Source organism: Anomalospiza imberbis, chromosome 2, assembly GCF_031753505.1.
Source record: "Anomalospiza imberbis isolate Cuckoo-Finch-1a 21T00152 chromosome 2, ASM3175350v1, whole genome shotgun sequence".
Taxonomy (NCBI): Eukaryota; Metazoa; Chordata; class Aves; order Passeriformes; family Viduidae; genus Anomalospiza; species Anomalospiza imberbis.
The window spans coordinates 11,371,147-11,386,987 of record NC_089682.1 but is presented as its reverse complement, the minus strand read 5'-3'; the positions used below and the strand labels follow the sequence as shown (position 1 = coordinate 11,386,987).

The window sequence follows — 15,841 nt, the reverse complement described above, 5'->3', positions numbered from 1 at the left end:
TGGGCACCTCCCCAGCGGGGTCCCGCCTCAGAGAGCGTGGGGTTTCTTTCCCCTCTCTCCGATAACGAGCGAGACACGTCTCGTTCCGTGGAACGCCGCCTCCAGGCGCAAGTGACCCGCAAAGGGTTCCCGCTGCTGTCCCGGAGCGACCGGGGCCGCCCTCAGGACGGCCCGGGCTCTCCCGCCTCCCTCCCCTGCCCCGTTCTCTCCCGCCTCCCTCCCCTGCCCCGGGCTCTCCCGCCTCTGGCCCCGTTCTCTCCCGCCTCTGGCCCCGTTCTCTCCCGCCTCTGGCCCCGTTCTCTCCCGCCTCCCCCGCCGCCGCTGGCCCCGCGCGCCCCCGCCTCAGGGGCTCTGGGGCGGGGCGAGGACGGGGGCGTGCCGCGCGCCGCTCGTCACGTGACACGCCCCTCTCGCGCCCCTCCGCGATCCGGGCCCCGCCCCCAGCGCTCCGCCCCCGCCGCGCCCCGGGCTCTGATTGGCTGCGGCCTGACAATGCGCGAGACAGCGCCCCCCGCCCCGCCCCCCCGCCGGCTTCACCCCGGCAGCCACGCGCCGCCGGCCGCGAGCTGCCCGCGCGGCGCCGGCGCGGCCGTTACGCGAGCGGAGCGGGCGCTGAGGGGGCCCCATGGCCGCGTCGCTGGGGCCGCTGGTGGGAGCCATCGATCAGGGCACCAGCTCCACCCGCTTCCTGGTGAGCACAGCGCGGCGGTCGGGGCGGCACCGGGGGCAGGCCTGAGGGGAGCCGCGGCTTCCGCGCCTTCGCTCCCCTCCGTCCCGGCGGGGGCCTCTGCCGTGCCCTTGGGGAAGGGCGGGGGAACGAGCCCGCAGGGCCGGGCTGCGCCGTCCCGGCTGCAGCCTCCTGTCTCCCGGAGAAGCGGCCCCGCTCGGCCTGGGGGTGCCGGATCCGCCGCTGTCCCTCCGCGTTCCCGCCGCGGCGCGGGGGGCAGAGCCCGTCCCGCGGGGAGCGGTCCCGGGGCGAGCCCAGCGTCCCTTGCTGCTGCTCCGGGGGACCGCGAGATCCCGCTGCTCCGAGCAGGCTGCGTTTGCCGTCTGTCGGGTATCGCCCCGAACGGGATCAAATGGACAAGGTCCTCAGGCACTGGGGAAATAGATCGTGCGCGTTCGGTGACTGTGATTAGCTGGTGTTCGAGCAATGTGATAAGTCTGCTGTGTTCCCCGCTAAAACCTGCCCAGGGCCTGCTGGAGGGACTGCTGCAGTTCCAGCCCTAAAGTCAGTGCATCTTGTACACTGTAGGTATTCAGGTGGCTGAACGTGCACGCCTTGTGAAACACTGATTTGTTTAAACACTAGAGAAAGATAAGTTTAAGGATAGGAGAATTAATATATTAATCATATATTTGACCCTTTAATTGAAGGATCTATTGAAGTTGAAGGATTATTTCTGTATTATGCAATAGGCTGTAAGTAATGTTATGTATGAAACTTACTATAGATACTTCTGGCTTGCAAATCTCTGCAAATATACTGTCCCCTAGTCAGTTAAGTCATCGTAGTTTGACTTACTTAAGGCCCTATGACAATTTCCTCCATGGAAGTGGAATAGTGATATTTACTAGATATAAAACATTGTCAAATGTGTAAAGTATGAATTAGGAACGTGAATGTTTTGGTTTGCCCTTGCCTTTTTTTTTTTTTTTCTTAATGCTTCCCCCATGTGAAATGTTCCTTCACGGAGCAGGAGACTAGAATATCTTCTTGACCTATGTTACCATTATTTCTCAATATCACGACCTTCATGCAATTGTCAAATGAGAAAACACAGCTCTGGGGGTGGAGAGAAACTCCAAACTGACAAATGACACCAGTGGGCTGTCTTGGATGCCAGTCAGGAGTCCTTTTTGGGAACGAACTTGAAGAAGGTCCCTGTAATCCATTAAGTTAAATTCTATCTGCTTTTATGTATATGCCAAGTAAACTTTTTTCTTATCCTAAAAGGATAACACTAGTAGAAGTAAAATTTAAGCTCTTTTTACAAGTGTTTTTGCAAATTCCTCTTAGGAGGCATTTCTTACGCTACACACATTCATCAATGGCTTTTATGCAGTTGGGGAGATTTCACCTGCCTACAAGAGGATTCAGATGCTTCCTAATTTTTTCAAGAAGTATATCGTGTCTGCTGCTTTTAAATTCTTGTATCCATCTCAGTGTCTCTCAATTCATGTCAGCATACAGCATTGTCTTAAACTTGTCAGTGTGATCATGTCATTATGATAATAAAGTTACATGAGCTTGAGCAAATAAGATACATGATCACTGAGTTAAATCAGAACACAGGGGAGAGGGAAAGAAGTGGGCAAAATGTGCAGAGATCTGCTGCAACTCACCTCAGTCATTCAGATAACAACACTTGTATCTGGAGAATTCTGTGCTGGAAAGAGATTGTGGCAGTTGGAAGAGATATTTTGCCTTGAAATATTTTCAGCCAGAATGTACTGTATTGTTGTCTGTTGTCTGCCTAAATTATTTCCTTGGTTCTGTTGGTCTTTTGCTTTTAGTTGTTTTTGTTACATTTCTCAGTGATGTCTCTACATTTTTTAATGTAATGTTTCCAACAATTTTTGTCTTCACCAAGTCACAAGTCAAAATCAACTTGCTGCTTACATTGCACTTGTGTATTCAGTAGTTCAGTGCAACTGTTATCTAATTTTTTAAGCAGAAGACATAAGATTTTGAGTAGGTTAAAGAGTTCTCCTGGGTGAAAAACTGTCTGGTTCAATGGGGCCAAAGAGTAGTGTCAGCAGTTCAGAGTGTAAATTTACAATTACAGGTGGCAGATTTACCAGTGGTGTCCATAACAGTCAGTAGCGAGGGCTGATATCCCACAGCATTTTCATTGACAGCCACGGGGATGGGTTGGGATGTTCTCTCAGATGGAGGTGACCAGTTGACTGAAATTCCAGTCGGAGAAGGGGCATGCCAGAATATTCATAAAGTCAAACAAAGCTTTGCACTTGAGACAGAATGCTAAGAAGCTGCTTAGTGAAAAAATTCACACTCCTGCTGGACATCAAGTTGGATATAAGTGAGCAATGCATCCTTGTGCTGGTGCACATTGAGAAAAGTTCAGAAAGTAATTGTTGCCATCTGTGTAGCACTTAGGAAGCAGCATCTGGAGCACTGTGTCTGATGTTGGACCCCTCAGAGAATGAGAGCTGGAAGAACTGGATTTCATCCAGCCAAAGGAATCCCTGTGCTGCAACACAAGGCCATGGAAGGAGGGTTGGGAGACCAAGGATTCTTTCTTCACAAGAGAGACCTAAGGGGTGTCCTCAGTCCACAGTTTGTAGAGAACACAGAACCAGCCTTTTCTCAGACATGCACAAGAAAAGAGAGTGGGCAGTGGAACACAAGCTGCAGCGAGTGAAATATCCAGTAGATGTAAAGAAACAATGTTTCACTATGAGGGCTCTGGATCAGGGATGAGAAGGTGTGTGGAATTTCTATCTTTGCAGATACTCAGTGCCTGATTAAAAGAGGCCCTGAACAGCCTGGTTTTAAATTCAGGCTTACCTGGGGAGCGAGTTAGGCTAGGTGACCTCCTGAGATTCAGAGTACATTATCCTGTGTGCAGACAGGTTTTGTTTCTCCTGCTTGTGAATGAGGAGGCTGTATGAGCACAGAGGCTAAAGAAGCACCAGAACTCAGGTGCATTTCTGTTACTGTCACTCCTTCTTTAGCCTTGCCTCTCACACAATACATGTGCAGTGATAGCTTCATGCTGCAGCTTTATCCTCCACAAACCATATTTTGGATCTTTACCTTTATTAGCTACTTTTGCAAAATGAACTGCAATTATTTTTAAGATTGTAACTTTTCTGTTAAGTTAGGTTGAACCTGGGTAACAGATTCAGACTTATTTTTATCAAATACTTTTCATCTCTCATGTTCCATTTCATATTATTCAAGAATCATAAAAAATACACTATAACTTCTTTTGTGAAAAGTCTTAGGATCTATGGAGCTAATGGCCATCTGAGCCATTGTTTGATCTCTTGGATAGTGTTCTGTCATTTTATCCATGAACCGCAAGAATTGAAAGACACAGTGAAGTACCCACGCAGTACTTTAAGTTATAAGTTTGTCAGTCAGACACAGAAGTTTTTTTTTTCTACCTCTGTGAAATATTTATTTTTTCCCTTACTTTGTCTCCAGAAGAAACAATCAAATAAAGCTATATCACACTGCATGCATTCTTTTCAATAAACAAAACCTGATTTTAGGTAAGGAAGACATTCATAGCCATTGAGCTTTCTCTTCAGAGGGTAATTCATTTTACCCCTCTATTGAAGTAACTTGACCATTTGGGAAAAACTTGATTGTATAACTAGCAAGAAGGGTTAAAAAATATTGTCAGTACAGTTTTTCCCCTAGCTCTTATCACTTAAAATACAGTGTAGTTATACTTTCAAATCCCATAATTGTAGGCACCTCCTAGGTGGTGAGGGAGATCTGTTCATCACGAGCCTTCCAAGAAAAGTTAATTTCTAGGAGACTTGTTAAACTTGTACTTATTCATAAATTCTGGCTGTGCTACTCCTAGTTAAATACTGAAGAGGGAAATTATTCTTTGTCTCTTATCCTTGCCCCAGCTGAGTGGATGTCAGTGCAATTTCAGAACTCCAGCTCTGAGCTTGTTTGCCTGCAAAGCCATGGCTGTTCCAGCTTGACAGAAAGTCATGCAGATATAGCATAGAATAACAGAAATAGCTTTTCTGCAGGCAGAGTTACATGACAAAGCTTGAGAGATATGAAAAGCTACTTTTAAAATCTGTTTTCATTATTGTCTTTTCAGCTGTGCAGCTTCTTTCATCACTTTCATGAACCTTATATTTCTGTTAATTCCTTGAAGATTGTTACAACTCATTGATATTAATTCTTCTCCACTAAGATAACAAAACATAAATATAATACATCATAATACGTAATAATATGTAACTGTACCCCTTGATGTGATGTGATGTATTATATTAAAGACCCTATAAAAAGCTTGAATTAAGTGATCAGTCCCTGTGCCTCTCTGGTTGTTCACATACAGGACACCTCTGTAGGCCTTTCTTCTCTGCAGTCCTGAGACTCAAGGCTCAAGCTCTAATTCTCTGTCGGGAAGTACAGGGAGGATGTTATTTATTCCTTTTCTTTAATCTCTCACTAGAGAATTCAGTACATATCTGGTGGCTTTCACTTTCATCTCTGTTCAAGACAGCTGTACAAGTCCAAATAGCCTAGACAATTCTTCATTACTACTGCTGATAAAATTAGGGCAAAACTGACTTTGGCTTTCCCCCCCACACACAACTGAGAGATCAGTGTCATAAACTGGAATCAGTTCTTAATGAATATGAAAGTATTGAAAGCCTCTAGTCCCAACAAATTACAGAAATACACTTCAAACCTGTTTCAACAGGGATGGATTGACCTTATCTGAATTATTCGTATTTATTCTCACTTATTTTTCTATCTCTCGACTGTCAAACAGGGACTGTATAGGGATTTTTTTTTTTTTATAACAGTAGTATTTTTTTGGAGGGAGTGGGAAAGGAAGGCTTTGAGGTCCCATATGTTCTATTTATTCCCTATGTTATATATAATTTTGTTGGTTTAAATTTAGTGACTCATTCCTCTTTCCACATATCAGAATTCTGTTTATCAGTGTAGAAGTCATAGAATCACAGAATGATTTGGGTCAGAAGGGATCTTAAATATTACCTGGTTCCACCCCCCGACCATGGGCAGGAACAGCTTCCACTCAACCTGGGTGCACAGGGCCCTGTCCAACCTGGCCTCAAACAGGGATTGCTTCCAGTGAAATTTTTTAATGCCTTGCCCTGAATAACAGGGAGTGTCTGTTGCTTTTGTTGAGAATATCAGAAGCTTGCAGGTTTGTTTGTGATGGATTAGCAAAGTGTTTGCCTAGTTCTTCTCTATGGATATGAAAAAATCTATGCATTTATAATGTTAATGCTTCCATTGAAAATGTATTCTTGTCACAGTTTATTGCTGTGTCTGCAAGTCACACACTCCAAATTCACCTGACGACTTTGTCTAATTGAATCTGTGCTTCCTGCTACCAGTAGGAATCCTTTGCATTACCTTCTCTTTCAATAAATACTGAGTGATTAGTGGTGAATGATTACCACATAATATTTAACATTGCTAGGATGTCAGATACATAACATATTAACATACGGGTTAAAGAAAAAGTCTTCTATCTTTCTGTCTTTATTCTAAAAACCTAGTAAATTTGAATATGCTTTTGGCAGAAAGGCAATTTCAAGTAAAGAAGTCTTACTGCATGCATGCAAAACAGCCTCTCCATTAAGTGTGTGGTGTAGCATTTTGAGATCCATATCCCATTCTGCAAGTTGCTTCCAAATGTGTAGTACTGACAGAGCTTTCTCTTTTAATAGGATAGATTCCTGTCAAGCTTGAGTTGGTAGATGAAACACGGATAAGTAAATAAAGCAAAAACAATTCAGTGGTGCTCTTTCTATATAATATTTTGAGCTGATAGCAGAAAAGAATGATCATGTACCTTTTTAAGACTTCTTTTCTGGGCAGTGGAGCTTTCAGTGTTTTCCAGAGTTTGTGCTGTTTTCATCCTTGGAGGTTTTCAAGACTTGCTTAGAAAAGTTCTTGAGCAACCTGATCTAATCTCATTGCTGATCCTGCTTTGAGCAGGAGGTTGTACTAGAGATCTCTCAAGGTCCCTTTCAGCTTCAATTATTCCACAATTCTAGTAGATAAGTAGAATGTTTCTAAACTTCAAAGTTTCACTCTAAAGAGACTCTTTAAGGTTCCAAAGAAATTGGAGAATCAGAACTTCATCTCCTTTTTGTCAGAGTTCTTCTAATAGTTTCAGAGTAAAGCGTACTGTGTAGGTGTTTGTGGATTAAAAACTTTAAGAGAAATTTCTAAAATTTGTGGAATGAGAAGAAAGCATTAACAAGTATAGAATAGATTCAGTTGTATCCTAGAGGGTAGATGGATATAACTGAATTTTGTTTCTTTAGCATGAGAGTGCTTTCTAAATCTGGCTCAGCTCTGCTTGCAATGAAAAGGTAGGATGGTGCCCTGCTGACATGTTCTGCAGTTCACCTGAACCTGCTGCTAGATTTTGCTTTCTAGGTCCCAGAACATTTTCCACCCCAAAGATTCTGCATGGTGCTGGTGAGAAAGAGCCGTTCCCCCAGGATTTCCACCACTGCCCAGCTAAGCACTCCGGCTCACACACTGTACACTTCAGCTGAAAGTTTCACCGGGTGTCCCTCAGCTTGGCCTCAGAAGAGATTCCTTTTGGGAACAGGCCACTGCTGGTTAATGAGGGTTGTTGTGCATTCTCCATGAGCTTCTACTGCAAGGCAGAACCTCTAACTTGGTATTCCTTAAGAACACCCATTGAGAGAGTCCTTGTGATTCTCTACTCTGCTGGTTTTTATTGTAGAGTTACTCTTCTGCATGTTCTTTTTTGATGGGTTGTGTTGCTGCCGTGGCATTCTTGTCAGATTGTTAATGAGCTCTGTACTTGTAGTTTGTTTTGAAACAAAATGGATTTTGTTTAGGTACTTTCTTGTTGTTTAGTTTGATCCTGTCTATGCAGATTTTCACTCTTCCTAAAAGTGAGCTAACCCAAGAAAACTCTGGCAATAGAGTGACACAGCAAGAGCTAAAGAAATGCTATTATCAACCACAGTGGGTATTTTACTGAGTGATGTTCTAATATGCATCAGGAGTTTAACTTCTATAACCACCCCAGAAAAAAACTGGTTCTTTTCCAACCCATCAAGAAAAATAAAAAAGCCATTAAAATTGACAGTGACAGCAAGGTTTGCCAAAATAATCTTTGCCTACCTTAATTTTAAAAGTGTCTGTATCTGAATCCTTGTTATATAGATATTGGGGTTGATGATAGAAAATTACTATCTCTTGTCACAACACTGCACTTGTTCAAAAGAATAAATGTAAATTACTGTTGTTTAAACTTCTGTGTTCGTAGAAAATTCAATTGTGTAATTTATTTGCAGGTTTTTAATGCAGAAACAGCAGAGCTCTTGAGTCACCATCAAGTGGAAATAAAGCAAGAATTCCCTAGAGAAGGGTATGATTTTTTGGTTTTTAATTTGTGTAGAGTTTGGTAGAGCTTATGAATTTTTATCTAGGAGTCATCAAAACTGAAGCTGATTAATAATTCTTAGTAGCACAGTAACTGCTATAAAAGACTGGGCAGAAAAAATGGATAAATACAATATCTCCCACTGGGTGTCTGGAATGTGCCTGAGTTAGGGAAACTAAAAGTACTTGGTGTCTGCCTCTGATCACTCATTTACATAGATAACATCTGAACGTTGAAGTTTAAAACTGAAGTTTAAATAAGACTTAACATCTCATTTAAGGTAATAAAGGTGGTAATTTTTATATTTGAATCACAGTCTTCAGCTTGGTCCATAGAAATATCTTCCTTTGTTCTCTGAGGTTTTGTTTGTTTGTTTGTTCCTAACTGACCTATCATTTGCTGCCAACGCCCTCTGTATAGAACAAAACAAAACAAAATTCTTTGTTTGTAGATATGTAAAACATGGTTTCTAGCTATATTTGTATTAAAATGTTCAGCATGTTTTTCAGACTAGTATTAATTTTTCTTTTTATGTACATTTTTATTAACTGGTGTTTACTGTTTGTTAAAGATGGGTGGAACAAGATCCAAAGGAAATATTAAACTCTGTCTATGAATGTGTGGAAAAGACCTGTGAGAAAATGAAAGAACTGAACATAAACATCGCTAACATAAGAGGTACTTATGGCTAGAGGGCTTTAACATGCCATGATTGAGCAACTCAGATAGTTTTTAACTTAATAAATAGAAAGATGGCAGCATGTGCCAGCCTCATTAAATTGTATTTGAAAGCAGTTTTTTGGGGAGGAATAATGAGAAAATAAGTCCCTTGTGTGTATTAGCAATGCAGAATCTACAAAGTAGACTTAACCTAATCTTGTAAAATCACGGAGACAAGTGATGAAGAAATTCTGAAATTAAGTTTAGGACTTTAATTTAGAAAAGCTGTTTTCCCCTGTCAGTGTTGTTGCTGTCTCAGTTTGTGGCTGAAAAAGAGAGAGGTTTAGAGCATATAGGTTAACCAGCAAAGATGAGTTCTTAGAAGTAGTATTTCTAGATAATACCTTGAAAACGTTGGAAGCTTTTTATTTCCCATTTACTTTCCTCTTCTCCTTACCTGTTCCTCCCTCCTCTCCACCACTCCATTCCCTTCCTCACCCCCCCAAAAGGGGAAAACAAACCTTCTGAAAAGGATACTTTCTGTTTTGTCCTGAAGCCATTGGAGTCACCAATCAGAGAGAAACAACAGTGGTTTGGGACAAGACAACTGGAGAACCTCTTTATAATGCTATTGGTAACTATGCTTTTCTGAATATGTAATATCATAATATGACCATGTTGTGGAAAAAATGCTTCTGTAGTTTCCTGTGCAAATCTGGTTGTGGCCTAGCCTAGTAATTTCTTGGATTTTTTGATATCTGTGTTGTAAGATGTATGTTTGTATATATACCAGTGCAGTTTAAAAAAGCCTAGTCCATAAAAATTGATACATAATAAATCACTTTATTGGTTTTCAAAATAGCCCACAATGTTCCTGAGGGATTTCTGTTACAAAATGCTCTGACTTGCACCCAGTCACTTCCTTTGAAATTTTCAGGATGCTGGTGATTTAACTTTAAAGGAAAAGCATGTGAAGTAGGTTTAATTATTGATGACTTAATGAATAGTTATTAATACTCAGAGTTTTATTTTTAACTTACCTTAGCTTTTCAGATATTGTCAGCTGAAAAATGGTAATTGTCTAGAATTGTTTTTTTAGGTCAAGTGCCAGTTATAGTTTGACACAGTATGACTGTAAAACCAGGACTCTTCAATAGTCAAATATATGTAGTTAACAGCTTTATCTTAAACCCAGCTATACCTTGATAACTACAACATAATCTTTTAGTTGAAAGTTTACATAGAAATAGTAAATAATCAACCTTCTATTTGTTTTGACCTCTTAGTTTAATCACAGTCATCTGCTGCAAAGTAGCATTAGTCACTTGCTTATATTCTGATAAAGTAAATATCCGACTTAGGGAAAATCTTGTTTTTTTCTCAAACAATTTGTTCTTCTAAATCAAATTAATTTATCTAACCATTTTAATTTTTACAACAGTGCCTTTAAAATACAATGGCATTACAATATTCTTTCAACTACATGAAAAGATAAAAATAGACAGGAATTCACTGGCAAGAGCTGTGGTTTCATAGAAGCAGGCTGAACATGTCATTTTTTATGTATTAAATCACATGATCAATTAATTTTATTCATGGTTTTAGTGTGGCTTGACCTGAGAACCCAGTCAACAGTTGAACGTCTTCTTAAAAGAATTCCAGGAAAAAACAAAACTTTTTCTAAGGTAGGAGATATTCCAGAACATTTAAATGGTAACTGCTGCAATATATAGTGTTTTGGATATATGTGTTTAAAATTCCCCTAAACAAAGTCAGTTGTAGTTTCTAGTCCCTTCTTAGCTTGTCAAATAATAAAAAATGAGCATAAGATACCAGTCTGAGACTAGAAAAGTTTTAATTTCCCTAAAATAAATGTTTAACACTTATTTAATGTCTCACTATGGAAGTGAGACCTAATCCTGTGCTATCTAGCTAATATAAAATAAACAATGCACACAAAAATTAAGATCAAGTAAAAAAAATAGGAAATAATTTACTGGTATGAAAAGTATTATCCATTCTCATGCCTTAATATTGAAATTAATTGCATCCAATCTGAGAACAAGGAAGATCATTCATAAAGAGGAAGTTCATTCTTTTTTTTGTGAGCATATATATAACAATTTGGAAACGAAATGCTTGTAAAAAGGTGTCACAATTGTTTGATTAATGTTCTCCTTTACTGATAGAGTAAATATTATGTATTTTTTATATTATATGTTTTTCTACAGGCAGGAAATGGATGTCCAAAGGTGTATAAAATTACTTGATTTTCAGGTTCTAGTAGAATGCTATTTTCATCTTTTCTGTGTTGTCTTGCCCATTTTTGTTGTTGTTACTTATTGCCTAGTCATATGGAGATATCCTAGATAAGACAGGCCTTCTGCAAACAACTTTATCCACGTAGATGATCTTTGAACTGCATTTAGATCAGCTTTGATCTTTATCTATTATCACACTGGTCATTTGATTTTGATGTTTTTGGACTTGTGTGTTGTATGCTTAGTACTTATTTAAATAATTACAGAAGTTTGTGGAATTTCTCTGAGTTTTGTATCTTTTCTTTTTCCCTTACTATCACCATTTTTACATATAACTACAGTATTTATGGAAAAGATACTTGCATGGTGTTTATTTTTTTTTTTTAATTTTACAGTTTAAGACTGGTCTTCCACTTAGCACTTATTTCAGTGCAGTGAAACTTCGATGGCTTTTGGATAATGTGGAAGAGATTAAGAAAGCAGTTGAGGATGGAAGAGCTTTGTTTGGGACTATTGATTCATGGCTTATATGGGTGTGTATTTGTGAGTTTATTATCACTCTTCTTACAATGAATTTCCATATCATGTAAATCTCCATGCACATGATACACAATGCCCACTGATGACACAATGATGTCAATAGAGGCTACTAAAGAAACTCCAATGAAGTTCCTTTCCAGATGAACTTTTACTGTCCCTGTACCACTAAATTTTTCTAGATTCTTATATGTAGTTTACCATTATAGTTTGCTGTAAAAATTTGCTTACACTTTCAGAAAAACCTTGGACTTTAGAAAGGTGTATTAGGTCTGCCTGTTTAGTTGTTGCAGAAATACCAGAGTTCCTAATCCCAAGGTGGAAACTTCTTGATTTTGAATTTTTTTTTTTGTAATTTGTTGAAATAAGCCTATACTTATCCTTAACAAATGCTGTGATTTTTTGTTCAGAGTTTGACAGGTGGAAAGAATGGAGGCATTCACTGTACAGATGTCACCAATGCCAGTAGAACGATGTTGTTCAACATTCATTCCTTGGAATGGGATCCTGACCTCTGCAAGTAAGCTCAGTTTTTCAGTAATGCTGTCATTTAAATAGTCTCTAACCCATTTAAAGGTAAGAATCTCTTATCTAAACTAAGATCAGCAGGTGCTATTCTATTTGCTGTTGACATTAATAACTAAGATTCATTGTTCTCCAGATGTCCAATTTACAACGGTCTGGATTAACTAAAAGTAGTAGAATCTTTCTATAGGTGGAAGCCTGGCTCATGGAAACAATTTAGCTCAGTTGATTAGAGCATGATGCTAATAATGCCTAGGTTGTGGGTTCAATCCCTGTTTGGGCCAATCACTTCAGATCCTTGGGTCCCTTCCAACTCAGAATATTGTGATTTAATAGTTTCTTTATTACTTAATCAGATTTGTACGGCAGCTGGAATGATAGTGTCTCTATTTGAGATTTGAATTTACTAACAAGTGTATTATTAAGATATTGTTGGAAGAGGCGTGAATTTCTATGTAAAAGAGCTGGATATGTCCTCAAAGATTGAAATACATGCTGTTTTCCTCCAAAATTCAGTGTCCACTGTAACAAGTGGAAAAACATGGACTAAAACTTAGAAACAAAAATTCCTTTTATAGTTTTTTTTTCTTTATAGCTTAAACTTATTTAAGAAAATAAATGCAAAATGCTTTTTGATTTAGCACTGACTATATAATATACATTATTCTTTGTTATGTTCAGGTTCTTTGATATTCCTATGGAAATACTTCCAACCGTACGAAGCTCCTCTGAGATTTATGGCGTGATGGTATGTGTTCCAATATTTGTGTGAAATTCATCCTGTAAAAACATAACTGTATCCATTTGGATTTGACAGATTCCACAGATTAGGATTTATGGCTTTTTCTAGACCAGTATTATTTGATTTATGATTAGTAAACTGTTACCTACTGTTATATAATATTATAGGAAGTTGAGTATTTGATTACTTTAATGCAGCACCAATTCTTCTTCAGGAATTTACAGTGGCATCTAATTAATGAACTTCAAGATTGGATAAACTGGATGTTGGGATTTTGCATTCTTTTTCCTGGTAATGTGAGCTATTGTAAATAAGAATGCGTGTATTTTATAGTGAAGACAAGTTACAAGATGGATTTTTTCTAATAGTACTCTAACTTCCCTGAAAGATTTTTGCTAACGTTTTAATGGAAATGCCACTAGAAGTCATGGCTGATGTTAATTTACATGAAGATTGGATAAGAGTGAGTTGTATTAAGCTGAATGAACAAGGTAAATGGAAAAAGATACTGCCTGACCACCAGAACAGAATTGCTCATCACTTTAAATGTGAACTTCTGTTTCTCTTCCCCTTTCCATATTTTTTTCTTTTTCTTCCTTTTGCTGGCTGTAGAAAATCTGTCCTAGCCGGGTGAGTAGAGGCTTCCATTAGGCTGAACACCTATATCTTACTCATTCTGCTCAGATGCTGTGCATTTTCATTGGTTTAAGGATTAGAAGAAGTGCACTTCCTAGGCCAATAAATTTGCTGTGTGTTTCCAAATCTGAGATAATACAATTAGAGTTCATGCTAAAATTATTTCTAAAATGTGATCTCAATGTATCTGTTTGTCCTAAATTCCACACAGTTGAATATTTATTTTTATAGTGAGCTAAAAAATACAGTAACTGGCTAATAAATGTTAGCTATAGCATTTTATAAATGAGAAGAACTGTCCATTCTGTCAAAAAATATTAATTCTATGGTAGCTAAATATCAGATTCATGTAGAGCTTTTTAGTGCATTTATAAACACAATTATCTTAAATACAGTTATTTAAAATGTGAATTAATTCAGATTGGAAATACACTTGCATGGCTTTACTGAGAATTCATTTTCACAATTGCACAAAAAACCAGTTTAAAGAAACAAGTAGCAATTGTCAGGAAATAGTTAAATAATTAAACAAAATTGTCAGGGTACCCTCACTAAGTTTGCACATGACACTGAGTTGGGCAGAAATGCTGATCTGCTGGAGGGCAGGAAAGGTCTGTGGAGGGATCTGGACAGGCTGAAGTGATGGGCTGAGACCAATTTTGTGAAGTTCAACAAGGCCAAGTTCCGGGTCCTGCCCTTGGGTCACAACAACCCCAGGCAGAGCTACAGGCTGGGGGCAGAGTGGCTGGAAAGGTGCCTGGAGGAAAAGGAGCTGGGGGTGTGGGCAACAGCAGCTGAACATGGGCCAGGTGTGCCCAGGGGGCCAGGGAGGCCAATGGCACCTGGCCTGGATCAGCAGTAGTGTGGCAGCAGGACCAGGGCAGGGATTGTCCCCTGTGCTCGGCACTGGTGAGGCCACACCTCAAATCCTGTGTCCAGTTTTGGGCCTTTCACTACAAAAAAGGCATTGAGGGGCTGGAGTGAGTCCAGAGAAGGGCAGCAGAGCTGGGGAAGGGTCTGGAGCACAGGTCTGATGAGAAGCTGGGGGTGTTTGGCCTGGAGAAAAAGAGGCTCAGAAGGGGACCATACCACTCTGTAACTGCCTGAAAGGAAGTTGTAGCCAGGTGGAGGTCAGTCTCTTCTCCCAGGTAACAAGGTATAAAGAGCCTTCATTGCTTGTCGAATATTGGAACAGGCTGCCAAGGGAAGTGGTGGAATCCCCATCCCTGGAGGCACCTAAAAGGCGTATAGATGTGGTACTTACAGACATGGATTAGTGATGGACTTGGCAGTGCTGGGTTAACAGTTGGATGTGATAATCTAAGAGGTCTTTTCCAGTTTAAATGATTTTATGATTCTGTAATAGGAATGAAACTAAAAAACTCTGGTAGAGTTTGGAAGAAAGCCTCCTTGAGACTTAAAATGCTGTATCTTAAAATCAGTCATCTGCCTTTGCTTAGGATGTCACCACAGCCATGTTTTTTTCCTGATCACTTTACCATTTTGCACTTTTGCATTTTACACTTGGCATTTACTGCATAGAATACACTGAATTGGATTTTCTGTATAGTATTATTTTAAGAAAATTTATGCTAGGAACTTTTGAGGCCACATAAACTATATTTGTAATATGTCCTACTCTCCATTTCTTAGTGGTTTAGACATGAGCTGCATTAAGCTGAAACAAAGTGTACGCCTGAACTGAGCCATGTTGCTTTCACGACCCTTCTTTGTTTTCCTTTGAGCATTAGAAGTTTAGCTTATTTCTCATTGCCTCAATTCTAGTCATGGAAAGCTAACTTGGAGGTTTTCTTTCTCTTTTTTACAAAACAGGACTCTGGAGCTTTGACAGGTGTACCAATTTCTGGTGTAAGTCCTACTTCAACTTAGATTTTGGCATGACAATCTGGAACTGCATGAACATAGCTTCACAGGAAAAAGCTTTAAGGACGAGTGAATCCTGCTATGAATTAAGTTTTTGGTTTTTTACTTCAAGTTAAACAGGAAGTAGACTTTTGAAGATTAATCACTATTTGGCTTGATCCATTATTTAAATTCTGGCTGTGGAAATACAAATGGGAGCTTTAGTTGGAAACTTGGTATCTCTAAGTAAATGACTAACATTGCAAAATGGAAGCAAGCTCTGCTTCATATATATAAAAGAAGTATATACATAATCCAGAAATGCTGGGCAAATTTTCAGCTTTTTCCAATAACATGTGTAAAGATAGTAAATTTTAGTTTCTATTTATTTAAATTGCTCAGTATAAGTAGCACAACACATTTTGTTTGCAATTCTTACAGAGGGAAGAGTAATAAAAAGCATAGCTTTTCTCTGTAGGTTTTTT

At 39.5% G+C, this 15,841-nt stretch overlaps 1 protein-coding gene across 3 annotated transcripts in view; it reads left to right on the top strand.

Moving 5' to 3' along the window:
- Window positions 1–534: 534 nt before the first annotated feature.
- The window catches only part of GK (glycerol kinase), a 34,470-nt gene continuing 19,163 nt past the window's right edge, over window positions 535–15,841 (top strand). For 2 of the 3 annotated variants that reach the window (XM_068179825.1, XM_068179822.1), the window contains exons 1-10: window positions 535–691; window positions 8,044–8,117; window positions 8,704–8,810; window positions 9,349–9,426; window positions 10,398–10,477; window positions 11,449–11,586; window positions 12,001–12,110; window positions 12,797–12,863; window positions 13,470–13,487; window positions 15,327–15,362. In XM_068179825.1, the coding sequence (XP_068035926.1) occupies window positions 626–691; window positions 8,044–8,117; window positions 8,704–8,810; window positions 9,349–9,426; window positions 10,398–10,477; window positions 11,449–11,586; window positions 12,001–12,110; window positions 12,797–12,863; window positions 13,470–13,487; window positions 15,327–15,362 (774 nt within the window). In that variant the 5' untranslated portion in view covers window positions 535–625. The remainder of the gene's footprint in view (window positions 692–8,043; window positions 8,118–8,703; window positions 8,811–9,348; window positions 9,427–10,397; window positions 10,478–11,448; window positions 11,587–12,000; window positions 12,111–12,796; window positions 12,864–13,469; window positions 13,488–15,326; window positions 15,363–15,841) is intronic. The other variant, XM_068179824.1, reaches the window with a different exon arrangement.